General features: G+C 39.5%; 2 protein-coding genes across 3 annotated transcripts in view; one reads left to right on the top strand and one right to left on the bottom strand.

Moving 5' to 3' along the window:
- The window catches only part of dnmt3bb.1 (DNA (cytosine-5-)-methyltransferase 3 beta, duplicate b.1), a 40,200-nt gene extending 30,017 nt beyond the window's left edge, over window positions 1-10,183 (bottom strand). Inside the window, exons 1-2 of one of the 2 annotated variants that reach the window (XM_026367931.1) lie at window positions 9,836-10,183; window positions 795-903 (exon numbers count right to left, since the gene is read on the bottom strand). In XM_026367931.1, coding sequence (XP_026223716.1) covers window positions 795-903; window positions 9,836-9,843 — 117 coding nt within the window. In that variant the 5' untranslated portion in view covers window positions 9,844-10,183. The remainder of the gene's footprint in view (window positions 1-794; window positions 904-9,835) is intronic. The other variant, XM_026367930.1, reaches the window with a different exon arrangement.
- A 1,226-nt stretch (window positions 10,184-11,409) lies between these two features.
- On the top strand, window positions 11,410-17,886 carry commd7 (COMM domain containing 7). Its single transcript, XM_026368740.1, has 9 exons — window positions 11,410-11,580; window positions 13,022-13,075; window positions 13,275-13,377; window positions 14,145-14,201; window positions 14,426-14,463; window positions 14,567-14,657; window positions 16,257-16,306; window positions 16,408-16,456; window positions 17,611-17,886. Exons 1-9 carry the CDS (start codon window positions 11,500-11,502, stop codon window positions 17,685-17,687), a joined length of 600 nt encoding a protein of 199 aa, XP_026224525.1. The 5' UTR covers window positions 11,410-11,499; the 3' UTR covers window positions 17,688-17,886.
- Window positions 17,887-18,738: the final 852 nt, after the last annotated feature.

The following is an 18,738-nucleotide window of genomic DNA, read 5'->3' as shown; positions in this document are numbered from 1 at the left end:
GGAGAACTGTCCTGCTTAAAAAGAGGAAGTGGTAGTAACGGACGATTAGACTCGTGTGTGTGTGTGTGTGTGTGTGTGTGTGTGTGTGTGTGTGTGTGTGTGAGTGAATGAAGGCACGTGAAAAGCTCTGTGTGTGTACCTACGCATGCAAGTTATGAAAGACTGAACGTGTTTCCGGGTAGATGTAAAACAGTGAGTTTAAGTATGTGCACAGATTGTGAAAGTGTCTGCAGAGTGTGTTTGTGTGTGTGCGTGCATGCCTTTTCTCCTCTAAATGCTAGAAGTGAATCCATTTTCCGAGCATATAAAGACGCTAGTGTTCTGCATTCTGTAATGTCCTACATCCTTCCTAAAAACCTTCTCAGTTCCTCCCCTTCGCCTCTTTACTACCTCTATCCCTACTTTCTTCCTCTCTCTCTCTTTTGCTGCATTCATCCTTCAATCTATCCTCCATTCCCTGTTTCCTCTTTGTGCGTGGATGCAGCTGTTTGTGCATGTGTGTTTGTGCTGTTCATACATGCACCCTCACAAGCAAACATGCATTCTCAATTAGACTCATATAACATGCTGGCACTCTTGTTAGGGCATCTGCCTTGGCACTTATACACACACTCTTTTAAACTACAGCTGGCTTAGAGAAAGGTGTGGGGAGTGGTTTTGTATGTGTGTGTGTGTGTGTGTGTGTGTGTGTGTGTGTGTGAGTGAGGGAGTGCATGTGTTGTGTTTTATTGATTTGGCTTTAAGAAACACAAAGAAAAAGAGAACATGTGTCCTGATGTATGTGTGTGACTTACAGTGGCAGTTATGTTGTTGCCCACATCCATGATAGTAACTGAGTATTTGTTGGAAGGCATGGTGGTCACAGTTGACTGGTCCAGTGGCTGTCCTGACTCCTTTTGAAACCTGGATGACACACAAGCAAGAAAAATACAAAGTCATGTCACTGTTGCACTGTTTGGATAATATCACATATGTACATACAGTATATTGTGAACAGTTTATCTAGTAAATCATTGTTACTCATTAAGCACAAAATATGGATTATCCATCAACTTTGATGATCTGACTAGTGAATTTCTGCTTTAATTAAAGAATGAGTGTAAAAGCCTCTAAGAGGAAACACATTTTGTACCAGAGTTAACTCAGCTGAAGAGCGGGCTCTATGCTGGACACTTTTTCCATCCTCGAATTTTTAAAGGGTATCTACACACTCAGTTTCTACCTGGTCTGTTCCAACTGAAGGATTTTAAAAATGTGATATGGGGAGACAGATACATGTCAGAGAATGGTAGAAAGCTTTGTAAGTTCTCTTTATTTTAACAGATACATCTGAAGGACTTGAAACACTAATCATTTTCAAATAATCTTGCTTGTAATTAGCTTCCCTAACGACTGTGGCTATACTGCTATCATGGAGGAGAGCATGTCACTGCAACCCTGACACCCTGCAGTAAGGTCTGTGTCATCCCTAGGGAGGGAACATGCTTTGTGCATATTTGTTCACATATATTTGATCGAAGATCCCCACTTTTGTTACTTTTTGTTGTTGTTACTCTCTGACACTGTAGTGGGCGCTGTGGACCAGTCTACAGCAGCGCTGAGAAGGATGTTGTAGTAGAAGAAGGCCAACAAAGCAAAACGCTCTGGTGGTGTGTCAAAACATATTCAGTGTGTCTTTAATAAAGACATTAAAAAGAGCATGTGTTGACTGGGTTTTAATAACTTTGAAATATTGTGTTTTATTTTATATATATATATATATATATATATATATATATATATATATATATATATATATATATATATATATATATACTGTATTTATTTCATGACCAATTTATTCAGAAAACCAAAATTGCAAATAGTTCAGTTGCAAAATAAGGAGATGGGGAATTAAGGCGGTATACTAGGCCGCCCTCAGATCAATAAGACAATCATCAACAAGAGCAGTGTTCGAGCAGTTTCAATAATTGACTGTCACCTACCAGACCATACATATGTAGCGTTGTGCATCATTGTGGCCTGATGATATGCCAGACTAAGATGTAATCATGTTTGCAGTACAAAAGATTATCATTTAGGGTGTAGTTATCCTGTAGTTACCCCTACGATTGTATGGAAATTTCAAACACAGTATCATTCAAATAGACTGGACTAGTCACTGCCTTTTAAATGTAAAGTAGATTAATATGAAGCGAGTATCCTTAGAAACTACTCTTCATAAAGTCTCCACATTCAGACTATTTAATATAAACTGTGTGTCATTTTCCCAGAACAGGGAATGGAAGACGATCGTTGCCATATAGAACACTCACAGCATTCTTTCATACCAGCATGTTTAAGTGTGCAACACTGAGTTGGCAAGGAGCAGAAACAGCCACTGACACCAGCAGGGAAAGCACAGTATCTATTAGGCATTGCTTAAGGTCACTGGAGCATAAAGGAGAGAAAGCACAGCTTCTAATGAATTATCAGAAACTGTTCTGAAACACTCATCATCGTCACAAATGTTACAACTCAATAAAATCACTACATCTGAATCATTTGCAAATTGGAGCTGCAAAGTAGCTTCTACGCGCTGTTTAAGTTAGACTTCCCGAAATCTATGTTAATATGTTCAGCACTCACTTCAAGCCTTTCTCTTGTCGTACACGCATTTAGACAGTGCAAACCAACCAAACAACAATGTGTCCTCTTCCTCAGATTTAAAGTAGAATAAAACTGCTGCTCAGAAACAAAGAAAAAGAAGAAGCAATGGAGGAAATTAGACAGAGAAAAAAAGAGAAAAGTCGGGACAGGAGTGAGCAACACTGGCTTCTCCTGTTCTCCAGGAGTGGGTAGGAGCAGATTTGACATGCCCATACAAACCTGAGGTAAACAGATGCACACGCCTGTAAGGGTGTGTGTGTGCTCAAAACTAAATAAGTGAATGTGTATTGCATTTGTACATGCATTATGTATGTGTTACTTCTTCTGCTTTCTGTGTGTGTGTGCGGTTGTGTGTGTGTGTTTAGGGTTAAATTTGGTCAATAGCTTTGTCAAACAAGCCTGTGCAGAGAGACCTGCAGACATGAAGCAAACGACTGCCAGGTCAAGTTTTACTCCCATTACTCTGGCTGATAACACTGAAAAATCCAATTGTTAAAAGACAGAAAGGTGAAAAGGAAAGTGATTTTGCAGGAAAAATACAAACACACATACTTTTTATGAATTGAATCTAACACATTTTTGTATCATTGACTCATACAAGTCAAGAAAAAGTCACACACTTACATTTTGTTGGACCGCCATTAGCTTTGATTACAGCACGCGTTTGCAGAGGCATTATTGCGATAAGTTTCTGCAATGTTACAACATTTAGTCCCATCCAGAATTTTTTGTCAAAATCTTGTATTGTATTGATGATGGGAGAGTTAGACTGCTGTGCAAAGTTGTGAGAATGAGAAGCTACTCGCTGCATTAGTTAAATAACTTGTTGCCAGCTGAGAAATAATGATTCATGCAGTAATTATCCAGTGGGAGGCTCTAACCTATTTGCTTAGTTAAAGTCAATGAAATGAATGGCATTTATTGTCTACACAATTCTAATTTATTTTTGCCACTGCATCACCAGCCGCTGCCAGCGAGGCAATCTGGAAAATGAAATGAATGAATGGTGACTTTTTCTTTAGACAGGCAATGTATTTAATCCTATTGTAACGTTCATTCTTACTGCATGCATTTAAATTACATGAACAAACTATTATAAACACCTTAAAGCAGTGGTCCCCAACCTTTTTGTCAGATGATATTTTCACGGACCGGCCTTTAAGGTGTGGCGGATAAATACAACAAAATAAAAGGATACTACCGGCAAAAACTGGTATTCTCTAAATATATAGGGGTTTCCAATCGAAATTAGATTTTTGACAATCAAAATTAAGTGGAACGAAGCAATTTTGAAGGCTTTATTGCCTCATTAGAGAGCCGGTCACCGCATATTATGCAGAGCGGGCTTGTTGCGTGGGAACAACCTGTCGCAATAAATCCATATATCCAGTAGGACTCTTGGTACTGTCTGTTAATTGCAGCTTTCTTTTCGTAGGCTCTTCATCTGTCTCCTCACTGGCTCCTTTACCCAGCGCAAAGACACTTTCTAAAGATGTTTTGTGTTCATTTTGCTAGCTTGGGGGTTTTAATTTAGAGGTAATGTATTATGTGTTACCGGCTGGAGCAGCCCCTTTAAGAAGGTAGTGGATGTAGGTAAGACATGTGACCGAGGTAAACATCTTGACATGCATCAAGAGTGAGTCATAGACAGATGTGGAGGAGAGAATCTGGTAATTTTCCAAAATAAAACATTGTTCAGAATCAGATGATAATTAAAATGGAAATAATGTAAGTTATGTATTCTTTCTGTGTGGCTTGGTATCAATTGACCCATGGACCGGTGCCGGTCATCAGACAAAGCAGTGCAGGTTCTAACATCTCTGGTATTTCGGGGGTAGGACAAATAATGGCAAATAATTAATTGAAGAATTGACTGAGAAATGTTTTGGCAACACGTTTGATGATCGGTTAACCATCATTTACTGGTTGCACCATATGAAACGTAAAGATTTGCTACTTTTCTGTTTGCTATTCAGACTGTTGGTCTGACAAAACAAGATATTTAAAGTTTGTAAAAAGATGCCTTAAAAACCTTTTACCTTTTGTAATTTTTTTATGATGAAGTGTGATCCATTATACAATAAACATTTTTTGCAGCCTCAGACGTCAACACACTGCCACATATAATTACGTATCATTTAGAAGAAACCTCTTGATAGTTAAAGGTTGTATGGTGGACTGGTGGTAAGTAATTTTTCTAGTCCCTAAGTCTAAGCCTAACCTGAATTGCCCTTTGAAGCCAAAACTACCTCAGTCTACATTTGAGCCAAAGGTAAATTTGACCTCAAGTTGGTATCATCCATTGTTATAGTCTTCTTAGTACAAAATTCCCTATTTGTGTTTCCCCAGAACATGCCATGATACAGTGGGACTATTGCATTGCAAAGACAAACCATTGCAAATAAAACTTCACACAACTTCCGAGATGACAATTCCAATTTGACTTGTATGACTCAGTGTGCTGAAGCCTCATGTTTCTCTGAAAACAAAAAAGAATACTGTTTATTCTCCACTCATTGTTTAGTGAGCAGACTACTATTTTTTCAGCAAATATGGCTTTTTTGAAAGAACTCTGTCGCAGAGGGAGAAAAACCCTTCTAGTCTGTACAGATGTACAGTTTATGTAGTCAAGTCTTAACCATATTTTTTATGTAGTGGGAGCACTGAGGAAGGTGAGTTCCCACAATGTGGCTATAAATAGATTTACAACATTAGTAGCATAATTCCACAGATACTCATAGACAATGAGTGGCAGGTTGGAGAAAGTCTTTGTGTGAAAGGTTGTTAGGTGTATGTCAAAGTGTGCAGAGGCCAGTGCCCTACGTCTGATACAAACTATCTTTGCCATTCATCTGTGAGGGGTTCTACGTTCACGAGGCCATGGAGAGGGGAAAGAGTTCAACATTCAGACAGGATGATGGCACCTCCCCTTTCTCCCCACGCCTTTGTCCTGTCCCCTACGGACAGAATTAGACCAAAACATGTAACTGCTGTCTACTTCTGTTAAAAGCTTTACTTCAGCCCACGTGGTGACATGGGTAATTAAGCATCCAATGGCTCGTCAGCAGACTGAATGGCTTGTCAATCTGAAATGCAGTTGTTACACAATAATAAACAGCCATCTGAGCTTATAGCTCGACAAAAATGGCACTGGCCCAGAATTGCATATTGGTGCATGTTATACCACTCTCACACTCTATAAAACAGAATAATAAATTGTATTAAATAAAAAATAATAAATATCACCATCAAGTTCTTGCTCATACCATCTTAACCTCTTGTAACACTGACAATAGCTCATCACAATAACTGTGTTGAAAATACATCTCTGGTTATATGTTATCTCCTCTTGCTCAACCCAGCAGCTCTTGTATGACAATGAATGAATGAATGAATGATCATTTTGTGGATTTCCATCTTGGCTGTGCATCTTTGCAGAAACATGGTTTAGCTTTCAGAAACAGAGCGAAGGGGAAACAAGCGTGAATTAGACAAAATGAGGAAGGATGAGGAGCAGAGAGTGAGGGGCCCCGGGAAAGGGGACAGGAGTGCGGGGGTGCATAGTGGCAGTGGTTGGGGGCTGCACATCAAAGTCGTGTCTGGTGGCGAGAGATTACGGAACGCATTGCCAGAGGGGATTGTTCATTCTGCAAAAGGTGTGTGTGTGTGTGTGTTTTAAGGGGGGTAAGCTCCTTGGGGTCTCTTGCTGGGGGCTGCATTCCTTGTCTGTCGTGTACTTTATGGCCCCTTCCAGTTCAGATCGAGCCCTGCAATTTCTGCACTGTCTACTTTGTTGCCTTAAAGACTAAACTGAACTGGATGGCTCTCTCATTCATCATTTATAATATACAATGGCAAGACCAAGTATGTGAACCCTTTGGAATTGTATAGTTTTCTGCATTCATTTATCATAAAAGCTGATCTGACCTTCATCTAAGACAAGAGTCTTAACAAAACTAATGTGTCACAAATAATAACACAAAAATATTCTGATCTTTTATGACTTTATTGAGAACAACCATAAAAACTTATAATGACCTCCAAAAAGCTAATTGGAGTCAGGCATTAGCTTACCTGGAAGACAATTAATTTTAATGTGTGGACTAGAGCTACTTTGACTGACAAAAACCACTTAAACTTTTTCAGTTTGCACCACACAAGAATAATACGCTTACGTAAGCCATGCCTCACCAAAAATACCCTTCAGAGGCACTATGATCTAGAATTGTTGATCTACATAAAGCTGGAAAGGGTTACAAAGTGATTTCTGTGAATTGAAATTCACTAGTCTACAGTTAGGTAAATAATCTACAAATGGAAACACTTTGGGACTGTGGCTACTCTACCAAGAAGTGGGCAGTCAGTCAAAACAACTTTAAGAGCACAATGAACACTTCTCAATGATGAGACAACAAGATTTGAAGGCATCATTGGAACTGGCTAACATCCATGTATATGCGTCTACAGTACGTAAAACATTGAACAAGCAAGGGTGTCAATGACTATAATGAACATTGTTGCACTCCTGAAGTTTGCCAAAGAGCACATTGACACTCCACAGCGGCTTTGTCAAAATGTTTTGAACTGTTTTACAAAGAACACAGATCACTACATCTGGCATAAAAAGGGCACTGCATCATGAAAACATCATCCCAATCATATAAGTATAAACGATGAAAACCCATAATTAGGGCCTGCTTTGATGCATCAGGGCCAGCTTGAGTCAAGAGCTAACAAAGAAAAGGGTTAGAAACCTTGGTGTTTTGATTGACTAATATAAGAGCATCAGCAGCCACATCAAGGTCATAACACAATAAGCTTTTTATTAACTCAAATAAAAAGTCTCATGTCCAGACGAATGTCAATGATCTAGAGAAACTCATTCACACTTTTATTGCCAACAATTGACCTCTGAGAACTTTAAAAAGCACTCAGATGGTAGAACCTGGAGTCAGAACCAAACAGAGTGAAGCTGCTTTTACCTAGTCGTACTCAAAAACTAATTGAGATCTACTTTTGTCTGGATCTTACCTTAATGTTCAATTGTGCATACTGGTAACATCCAAGTTAGCAAGTCTATAACAATATTAAGCTTCTTTCACATATGCACTCTTGACAATGAAGAATCAGGTCTTATTTTTAGAGAACATCATCCAAGTAGAATTGGTCATGTGAATAGAAACAATGTGGTATGTAGGCTATAACCTTCTGCATTCACACATTGGCTCACAAGGCTCTGTTTAACGTCCAGGCCAATAGACATTTGCATTCTCACATGTAGGTCCTTTAGGTAATGCCTAGAGAAGTTCATGATTACTGTGTATCTCTAAAAGCAGCTAAAGATGGACCTAGTTATATTTACGTATCACTTTCAACACAGCCGAGGTCTGAATTGCATGAGGTTGAAGCTTGAAATTGTCCTGAACATCAAAAACATAAAAAAATCTCTTGAAACACGTGTTTGATCCTCTATGTTGTAGTAAGAGTACTCTGGCCAATATTATGCATACGGCAAAAGCTGTGCACAAGCCGTGGCTCTCTCCTTCATTGTTGTTTGTCTGAATGATAGGCAGAATGAAGAAATCAATCTTTGTATCCTAATTTATCTATTTTTAAAAAAATCATAATTGTGTTTTGCCTAAATTTCCAGTCTGTTTTCTCCTGCTGTTTGACAATGAATAACAGATTATGTATGAGGGTGAAAATGTGTGGAGGCAGTTGTGCTGCTAGCTGAGCAGATGCCATATGACTTCCAAAATTGTCATGACAAAGGAAAAATTAGAAGACCACAGTGTGGACAGTGTCCAGCTCTAAATGTGTAAGACATGTTAAAACGTGCTACAGAATAATTGTGAATCACTCTGTTGACATCTTGGTTTTTAGTGAATCACAGCCTCTGGGGAGCTTTGAAGCTTTGAAATAATGTTTCTTAATCCTTTTGCTTAACTCCACTGAACCTTCACTTTGCTCTAAACAAGACACAAATCACTTCTGTCTAAAATGGAATTTTCAATTGTGCACCACCCAGCACAGCCCAGTCAGTTAGATGAAGATGATGAAGATTAGAATTGGGACATAAGTAGTATATTACCATTACCAAATCTGTTCAAATCAGTTAGGCTGTAAATGCACCATGTTGTGAAGTACTGTACATGTTATTCTCTGCCTGTTGTAACTCTACATTACGTAAGCACTAAGTCAGTAGGCTACTCTGGTGTGACTAATCTTTTGCTCAAACTTTTGCTACTGTTCTTACATACATCTATGCCATGATGATAAGTCTACTCTGAGCGAAAAAACTTCATCACAAAAATCCCAAACCAAGAAATCAACACTGCAGGAAAAGTATCTTCAAGAAACACCACGTCACTCCAAAGAGAAGTATAACTGCACAAGCTCCACCGATGCACCACCAGCACCTGCTCAAACACCTACTGTACACACTTTCCAAATTCTCCACTAAAGTTGTGCACAGAATAAATTGTATACTCTGACATGGGTTACTAGAGCAACTTGTGGACTCTGATATAATATGGACCATTTGAAGTGTTTGTGGAGCATAGAAAGTTGTCCTGTCTCTGTTGGGGGTGATGCTCGGGCCACCTGGGTGAAATTAATATACTGTGTAAAAACGAACTCCCCTTCGCTTTATTCCTACTGTCACACCAACGAGCAGAAAATTAGCCTAGGAGGAAGTTCTGCCGGTAGGTACATCCCCACACACACGCACACACACACACGCACACACACACACCCACTCATCCACAGCCCGTTGAAAACCAGGAAACAAGAAACTCACCTCTCACACTTACTCCACAGCGGAGAAGATCATCAACCGAGTCTCCGGTGTGCACTAACTTAAAGATCCCAGATGTAAGAAGTTCTCAAGTTACTATCAACTCAACACAAACGCTCCACATTGAAGCACTCTTGGTTCTTTCTGGTTATAACAGGACTTAGTATTCCCCTGCCACCAATGAATGTCTCAGTGTCCTCAACAACTGGACACCGCCGGGTTTAGCGTGCACGTGGCAAAAGCGCGCCATGAAGTTAAAGGAAAAACCCGCACAGAGCGCAAACAAGGCTCCAAACGACCTGTGCGTAAAACTGTAAAGGACTCTCATTAGCTGCTCGGTTCAGTGCCTGCAATAACCCCCCCAGAGCCGCCCTCCCGGTGGAAACTTACATAACCATCCAGGCTTGTTGCACCGCTCCACGGCAGCACTGTGTGGAGGAAGAGCTCCTGTTGATGCAGGAATGCGTGGAAAACGTGTTCAGACGGACTTTTTGAAGCAGGAACTTGAGCACGGATCAGCAGCGGGTCTAGTCCTCTCGCAGGAGTTGTTCACTCTGTGGAAACATGCTGTCGTAGATCCCCGCCGTGCAACTCAACCCGTCTCTCTGTCTGTCTGTCTGTCTGTCTGTCTGTCTCTCTCCTCGTGTGCGCACCAGTCTCCCCCTGCGCCCTGTCTGCGTGTGTCCCACTGTACCGCTCTCTGAGCGCACGTCACTGAGGCTCGGCCCATGTACAGTCGACCTGTGGTGGGAGGGGAGCGGAGATTGGTCGCTCTGAGCGGAGGAAGCTTTCTCAGGTGAGAAAGTCAACTCCCATTTTTGTTCCCTCAGGTTAGAAACACTCAATATGAGCAGGAACTGGTACACTTATTACAGATTTTTGATTTCAGTTATGTAGCTAACGAATTATTACCATGTCTTCGTATAGATTCACTCTCTCACCTGGAAATGTTCTTGTTTTCCATGTGAACCCAGGTTTTCAGCTGTAACATAATTAATGAATGCTGTTTTCTAATGATCAGACTTCTCTGTGTTTACTTGCATTAGTAAACACAGACTGTCTTTGGACTAAGTTTGCTGATGACAAATCTATGTGGATATCCCATTAAAACTGTTGTTTCAGTCCTGAAAGTTATTTCTAATAGTGTCTATACACTGAATTTCTCATTTCATGTAAAGATCTTATTAAATATGTTATTATCAGGTTGTTGTACATCAGCTTCTTACAGTTTCACATGTTTACATGTAGGAAATAATTTTATTGTTGTTATAATTTATCATATTTTACATAGGCTGATCATACATATTAATATGTGTAAAGTTTGGAAAAAGAAACAGCCATTAAATAGATGTTGTGGAATTAAAAGTACAATGTTTACATCCGAAGAAAAAGAGAAGAAGTTACACAGGAAAAAAGAGTTTTGAGCTTTATATTAGAAAGATCAAGCCCTTGTTTTGATAAAGGTACAGACACAAAGAACAGGTTTTGACAAATACTTGTCAGAGAGCACAGGTTCTTCCACTGACCACACAAAGAGTCCAGGTTCTTACAAAGGCCAGACAGAGAACAGGTCCTGACAAAGACGAGACAGAGAACATGTCCTGACAAAGACCAGGCAGCGAGGACTGGTTCTGGCAAAAAAAAAAATGTTGTGATTCTTTGTTTTTATATATAGAACTTAGTATTTTTTTACACATGCATTTTTTGTAAAAGTCGCAGAAAATTTAAATACTTAAAGTAGAACAATCTCTAAGGTAAATTTAAGTACATTAACTGAAAGAAAGGTTAGAAATCCACCTATAAGTTTTACAATAAGCACTTTGTTTTGTTTTTCTTCCTGTGCACTGACCACTCATTTCGGGTAACATGTTGCGTCTCATGAACCTAAAACTGAAGTAGTTTCGAGAAGTTTTAATTTCAGGTCTGAATCACATTCTGATGCTGTAACTACTCCTAAATCAGCCTATGCGCATGCGCGCCGCAGAATCCGGAAGTACTCCGAAACGGCTGCAGCTCTGACGGTTCTTCAACAAACCAGCGCAGCTACAAACAACATGCAGCTCCACTTTACTAAAGATGTTTTACCGGACTCTGTCAGCACAGACTTTCAGAACCTCAACAAATTAAACGAGCAGGTAAATAAAGTTCGATCTAGTGCTACTCCTGGGTTCGTCAGTGCAGGGCGTCTGATGGAGCTGAGCTCGGCTGAGGTTGAAGTCTGATCGAGCATTTTTGGAAACATCAGCCACAGCCAGTGAAGCTTTACAGGCGACGTTTTTCTTTTTTTTCCCTGAATGAGCGGGATGAGCTCGTTCTTCAGAGCTGCCCACACTTCCTGTTATTTCATTTTAGTCACGTGACAGCAGCAGCTGACTGTGTGGTGGCAAGCTTATAACTCACATATGTACGTGTAGTTCAATACTAATCTCAGGTTCTGTTGCTTGAACAGTTCCACTTCACTACGTTTAAGGACAACTATAGTACTTTTACTTCACTACATTTACTTGATAACTACCTTTTAGAATAGAACGACAATATAATCATCAGACTTTATTGATCCTCAGTGTGAAATTCACAAGCTACCCAGCAGATACATGTTAGATTTATTAGATTCAGAACATCCGATCATCAAACATCATGGCTGTTAGAAAATGCTCCATCTTTACATTCTGCAAAATTAAACACAGTAATATACTACTTGATTTGAAATGAGCAAATCAATGAGAATAGCTTAGTACTCTTACTAAGTCTGAATGTAGGACATACAAACACTCACTTGGACTCATGCATTAATATTTCTACACTGTATTACTGCATTCCCTTACATAAATGATCGCAATAATTCTTCCAATACTGCCATCATTATCCTAAATCACCAAACATAATATTACAGTCTGCATGCATCCAACTTACTTTTAATATTATATGTTCTCATAAAAATTCTATTACAGCATTTTTCAATAAGTTATGTAAATGTTCAGATCCCTAATTTCATACTTGCTAGAAACCACTTTGGCGGGAATTGTAGCCCTGAATCTCCTTGAGTAAGGTGAGTGAGGCTTTACTCGAGGACAGTCCTGGAGCTGTTCTAGTGCTGTAGGCCATTGTTGTACTGAAAGATGAACCATTTCTCAGGTCTCAGGTCTCCTTCACTCTGAAGCAGGATTTTATCAGGGGCTTCTCTGTATTTGGCTTATTCCTCCATCCCTCAACTCTGATCAGTCTCTCTGTCTCTGCTGCTGAGAAGCTGCTCCATAGCATCACATTGCCCCCACCATTGTTCACCATAGGGATAGTATTGGAAGTTTGACTTAGATTACAGATTCCTGAACTGTTTCTTAGTAATTACGCTTTAATCGTAACTTGTATAATAAGTGAACTATTTACTCTGTGTGCATATCATTAAACCGAATGTATACAGTCAAAGAAACTATTGATTTGTAAGGTTTTTCTTGAGTGTAACTCTTTAAGATGACTCCTCACTGTCCACTGACATGTTTTCTCCAACAAACCAAAGGCAGCTCAACATTTGTCCTTCCTACATTAACCAAGACTTTCATTTTTTATTTTGTGCAGCAATTTCTTTGTCTGATTGAGATTCTGTTCCAGTTCCTGCTTGAGCCCAAAGAGGTGAGCATGTACACACACACACACAAACACACACACACACACACATACAATTTTGATGTTAATGAGGGTTTGGTCCCAGTGATTAGCCCTAATAACTGAACCGAGGCAAAACACTGCCTGTTCTTTTGTATGTGTGTGCAAATTAATGCATGGATTTGTGTGTGTGTGTGTGTGTGTGTGTGTGTGTGTGTGTGTGTAGACAGAGAGGTTTATGCAGAAGCTGACAGAGTTTGCAGGGCAGCATGGCATGAGTGCTGGCCCTCTCAGGAACCTGATGAAGAGTGTCCTCCTGGTGCCACAAGGTGGGAGAAAAACACCAACATCCATGTGTTGAACAATTCTTCTCAGATGTTGTTGTAATTATGTGGTGATACTTTAAGTTTGTTGATGTTCCCTTCCCTGTTTTGCATTAGGGTACTAATTCTACTTGAAAGTATTAGAGAGAGCGAGCAATAGTTTAGTTTGAAATTTCAGCCCCATGCTCAAATGCATCAGGAAGTGTTAGTGGAAGAAACTTTTCTACGCATTAGATGAGAGGATTAAAACTGCTCTCAAGGTTAAGCTACGACCAGTGGCTGGTTAGCTTAGCGTAGCCTCCTGCTGGAAAGAAGCTGGGGCAGCTAGCCCGGAACCAAACTGTTGGTTCCGGGCTAGTAAACTTAACAAACACATTATAATTCATTTGATAAATCTGTAGCAGAACCAAGACCTTTGCTTTTTGTACAGATGAAACAAACCAGGTAAACACTGTTTACTCATTTCTCAGTTTTGGTTTAAAGAACAGGACACTTCTGCTGTCAACAATAAACAGATGCAATTTCAGGTAATACAGGGAACAGTGATTGCTGTCTGCACAAAGTTTACAACATAATGCTTTTCTGTCACGTACTCTTTAAGGTAGAAGGCAGTCATCCATGTAGATTTATATCTGAACATTCATGCTCACTAATTCTCCATTTTCCCATGAAACTCAAAACCCAACACTGGTGAAAGTTGAGCTATAAAGTGGCAGAGACGCTACAGGAAAGTTTCCGTTTCAGTGCCAGTGATTCCCATGTTCTCTCCTCAGGAGCCCTGAAGAAAAACCTGACGACTGAGCAGATCAGAGAAGACCTGGTGACATTAGGTACACATCTGAAACCACATCACCCAGTCGATTAACAGGGCCATTTAAAACAGGAGCTGAGCATAGCTGCAGGATAAAATAAAAGAATGAGTAGAGGATATTGTTCTCATGACAGCCTGTCACTGGGAAGAGTCTTACGAAGGATGGATTCCCACGGCGTTACTAGTCATTATGGTAAAACTGACATACATGAAATCAAGCTGCTTTATCTGTTGTTTCCTCAGGACTATACGAGGACAAGTCGGCTCTTTTTTCACAGCAGGTAAAATAGTTCCTGATATCCATGGGTTTTTCTAAAAGGCAAAATAGTTTGATAGAGGATGTTAGTCACAGTTTTAATAGCCTGTGATCACTGTGCTTTGCAGTGGGGGGAGCACTATGCAGCACTGTCTAGACTTGCTGTTGGACAGACGCTGATGGTCAATCAGCTGGTTGACATGGAGTGGAAGTTTGGAGGTAAGATAAACTGGAGACATTCTATCAGTTTTAGCTTTCGAAACGTTCTGCAGATGAGGGCTGCAGTTCTCTCCCCTCTCTTACATTACAATGCATATTCATGAACCCAGTGTCTGAAGAACATAGTGATTGCCATAGCTTAGTCTCATTTAAACATGTCACATGTACCACTGTTGGCTCTCTATTAGGCCTCGTTGTTTATTCATACTATCTAATGACTTCTAAATAAGTGCATGTGATAGTAATGCTAATACATCGGGTAGCAGAGTGATTAGCATCATGTTAGGCTATTGTTGACCTGATCTTCATATTAACGTACTGGGCTTCAGTTTGTGCTCCACGCTGCTCTCCACTGTACTCTACTTACCTTTGTTGTTGATATGCAAAACCACCAGCCAGACAAAGAGTCTGTCTCTCTGCATGTTGCCAGTGGTTCAGCTGTATCTAGTCACACATCTGTTGAGACACGACTAGTCTCCTTGTCTCCCTCATCTGGTGTTCAAATACAAAGCCCATTTTCATAAAGTGGGGACTTTTTCTAAAGTGCAATAAAAACTAAAATCTGTAAAGTAAATGTAGAGATTAATGGTGAAAACCACCATTATGTATTGGAATTTACTGTAACTTTATTATTTATGTTAAAAACCTATTCTTTTTTATGTTCATCAAAATTTCAATACTGGATTGGAGCAATGTTTTCACAGCAACAAGCACGAAAAAATCCGGTCGAGATCATCAAACCAGCAGTGTTTTGGTATTTTTGGGAATTTGTATTTGTATGTTGTTGCTGTTTTGAAAGAGTAGTTCAGATGGCGTACAGCTGTATCATCTTGTTACAAACATACACAGTATTTAGTTCAGCACTTAACAATAATGGGACATTGCATCTTCTCCACACGTCTGAATTAAGTAGTTTCGCCAGTGTTCTGTCTCACCGACTGACTGACTGTAAGGAATGTGCACAGCACATTTTATGGCACTGTGCTTACTAGACAACGAGAGATCTCCTCCTTAATTTATTTTGACTTTGACTGGGACTTATTTGTATGTCGCTGTGGGCAAATGCATTTGCCTAATGAATAAATGTAATGTTGTCAGGGAGCTGGCATTTTGGTGATAAGAGAAAGTGCCAAAATAAAAAAAGGTCTATCATCTGAGGATCATCTATGTTCACTGTCACACCTCAGCAGAAGCTTAAAACTACTGCAGAGTAGTCACATGTGTCTTGCTGCCACTAATTCTCTTCTTGCACAGTCATATGTTTTTAAGATCGTCTGCTTTAGGATTTCAGATTTCCACATGTGCCATATTCCCATCATTTCTTAATGATTGATTTAACTGGACTCCAGAGGAGATTCAGTGACTTGGAAACTTTCTAGTATCCATCCTGATTTTTAAACAGTCTTGCTTGGAGGTTTCTGTTTTCTTAATAGTGTAGTAACCCCACTCAGGTAATCTCGGTTTAACCAGTTGTGTGACTTCTTAAATCAACTGGCAGCACCAGTGATGACGAGAGTTTACTTTAAAGGGAGTGAATACTTGTGCAATCACAGATAGTTAGTATGAATCTAAGTAACATGATGTGTTTTATTTTCACAGTGACTGTCGGCACCAGTGAGATTTATAAAGTTGGTAATATCTTTCTACAGGTATGTCGACTGCTCCCACTGACGACACACGCATCACATACACACACGGTTACACATCCCTTTGTTCAGCTTTGTTGAACACAAACTTTGTCCTCTTGCAGTTGAAACTGGTGGTCAGAAAGGGGAATTCCACAGAAAACATCTACATGGGTGAGTGAATATGTGCCGTTACTGATCCAAACACAGATATTTTCATTACGGTCACTGATTTGTTTTTGTTTTTTGTATTTGTCAAGAACCTCACTAAATTTGGGATCATCAGCAGGATTAAATAACTGAAAAAATAAATAACAAAATAAAGCTGCCTTCCAGCACAGTAAATCAGATCTATAGGTCCTTGTCAGAAACAGATTTATAAAACTGAGATGTACAGCGTGCTGTGCTTTTTTTCCATTAAGTGTAAATGCTGCTGAGTTGCTTAATTCTATTTTATTTCTAATCAGCAGACATGTAGAGAAAATCTGTGATGAAAGACTGTAGATTACCTGGAGGTTCCTTGGCTGCTCCTACCTCTGTTTAATGAACATTCTGAAAGATTACTTAACATTTGCCTCCTCATTTTTGTATTCAAGTGTGTATTGTGTGAGTGGGCTTCATTGCCCCTAACCATATGCAATTCATTTACAGTCCCCTTTAAAAGTATTGAAACAGCGCAGCCAATTTATTTCAGTTTGTTGTACACTGATCTAAAGATAAATATGAGGCAAAAGTTAAAAAATGTCTGTTTTTATTTCCTAGTATTTACATCTAGATACATTTAACAACATTAGACATAGGACAGGAGCACCTTCTGTACCTCTGTACCTTAGTTGCAGTTGCTGGCCGTACAAACCTGCTCAGTGTTGTTGCTGATTGTTGTTCTTCTCCTTTTTTCGTTGCCTGGTATTCTGTTCTCTCTCCTTCTTCCAAACCTGTAGAGGCCCTGAGCCTGGTTCTGCTAGAGGTTGCTTTCGTTAAAGGAAGTTTTTTGTCTTCACTGTTGACTATTGCTGCTTAAGGGGGATTGTTTGGTTTTCTGTATAATACTGGATAGAGTTATATTTTGTAAGGTCCTAACCCTTACCCTGTAAAGTGCCTAGAGATGACTTTTGTTATAATTTGGTGCTATGGAAATAAACTGAATTTAATTGAAATGTCTCTGTACACCACATCATGAGTTATATTATCTCTAAAGATTAGGGAGTCTGGTCCAGAAGAAGCCATGCAGTAATACCTCAATTTCTATTTATTTTCCTGTGCCCAGTTTCATCTCAGTGTGTTTTATCTGGAAACTGTTTCCTGTTTTCTTCCCTCATCTCATTCAGAGTTGACGCTTCCCCAATTTTACAACTTCCTACATGAGATGGAGAGAGCCAAGGCCAGCATGGAGTGTTTCAGCTGAGAGTGAGAGAGAGAGAGAGTGTGTGTGTGTGTGTGTGTGTGTGTGGTATAGCTGCAGGCCATTGTGTAGTATATGTTAACATAATTTGTTACAGCACCATACAACTGAAAGTAAAAACAAATACAAACTGTACTTCCTGCCAGACATTTGTACTCAAATATGCCAATTAATGTGAATAAAATTAAAATGTAAAGTCTAATCTGTGGTGTTTTTTCAACTCCAGTTTATGTGTGTGTGGAACACACCTGTCATTAAAATCTTTCTTGTGGTGTAAGCAAAGAAAATGCTGTGTGAGAAGAAGGATGTGAAAGAAATTAGAAAATGTATTGATACTTTCTCATTCTCAATTTAGAGACCTGTGAAAACATCAACTAACTCCTACACAGACCTGTTTGATCAAGTTCAGTCCTGTCTTTTCTTTGCATGAATAAAAAAACTGATAAATTGATTTATATGAGAGAAACATTTGATTCAACCTGTACATATGTTTGTCTGTGCCATTGTAAATACGTCCACAGGTAAATGAGATTGAACTGGTAAGCCTTTTTACCATCCACTGTGACATTAAAGATTGCACAGAAGAATACTAGTTAAGAGTAAGGAAAGCCTTGACCACGAGGAATGCCACACAGTGGTATGTTTAAACCCTGAGGCAGATTTCAGAGAGGTGAAAGGCTCAATTGTGTTTAAATAATAATTAGTTAAGCACTAACTCAAATATTGAACCATTGGCGTATTCTCAAGACATCTCAATAAAGGTGCATCAACTAGGGAGCATGAATCACTGAAGGTGTTGATGCTGTACTGTTTTGGGTACAAGTGAAACTACTAATGTGGATGCATACCAGGCTTGCTGCAAAGGCCAAGGGGGTCATGGTATTCACTCTGCTTAATAAGACTTGATGATAAGTTGTTTTGAGGTATGTGCATGTCAGAAAAATAATTGAGTGCAAATTAAAGAGTTTTCTGCTGCTGAACTTTCAGTATTAGTGAAGAAGACACTGCTATCTGCAAGCATGTCCATAACTGCCAGGAGCAGGGATATATCGTG

This window comes from Anabas testudineus, chromosome 7 (assembly GCF_900324465.2).
Source record: "Anabas testudineus chromosome 7, fAnaTes1.2, whole genome shotgun sequence".
Classification (NCBI taxonomy): Eukaryota; Metazoa; Chordata; class Actinopteri; order Anabantiformes; family Anabantidae; genus Anabas; species Anabas testudineus.
This window is presented reverse-complemented; position numbering and strand designations above follow the sequence as displayed.

What these genes read in the sequence shown, in the direction of transcription:
- commd7 (XM_026368740.1), top strand. Translation starts at nt 11,500, where the DNA reads ATGCAGCTCCACTTTACTAAAGATGTTTTACCGGACTCTGTCAGCACA. An exon ending in AGAAGACCTGGTGACATTAG is followed by an intron (nt 14,202 to 14,425) that starts GTACACATCTGA and finishes TTGTTTCCTCAG; the next exon opens with GACTATACGAGGACAAGTCG. An exon ending in TTGGTAATATCTTTCTACAG is followed by an intron (nt 16,307 to 16,407) that starts GTATGTCGACTG and finishes GTCCTCTTGCAG; the next exon opens with TTGAAACTGGTGGTCAGAAA.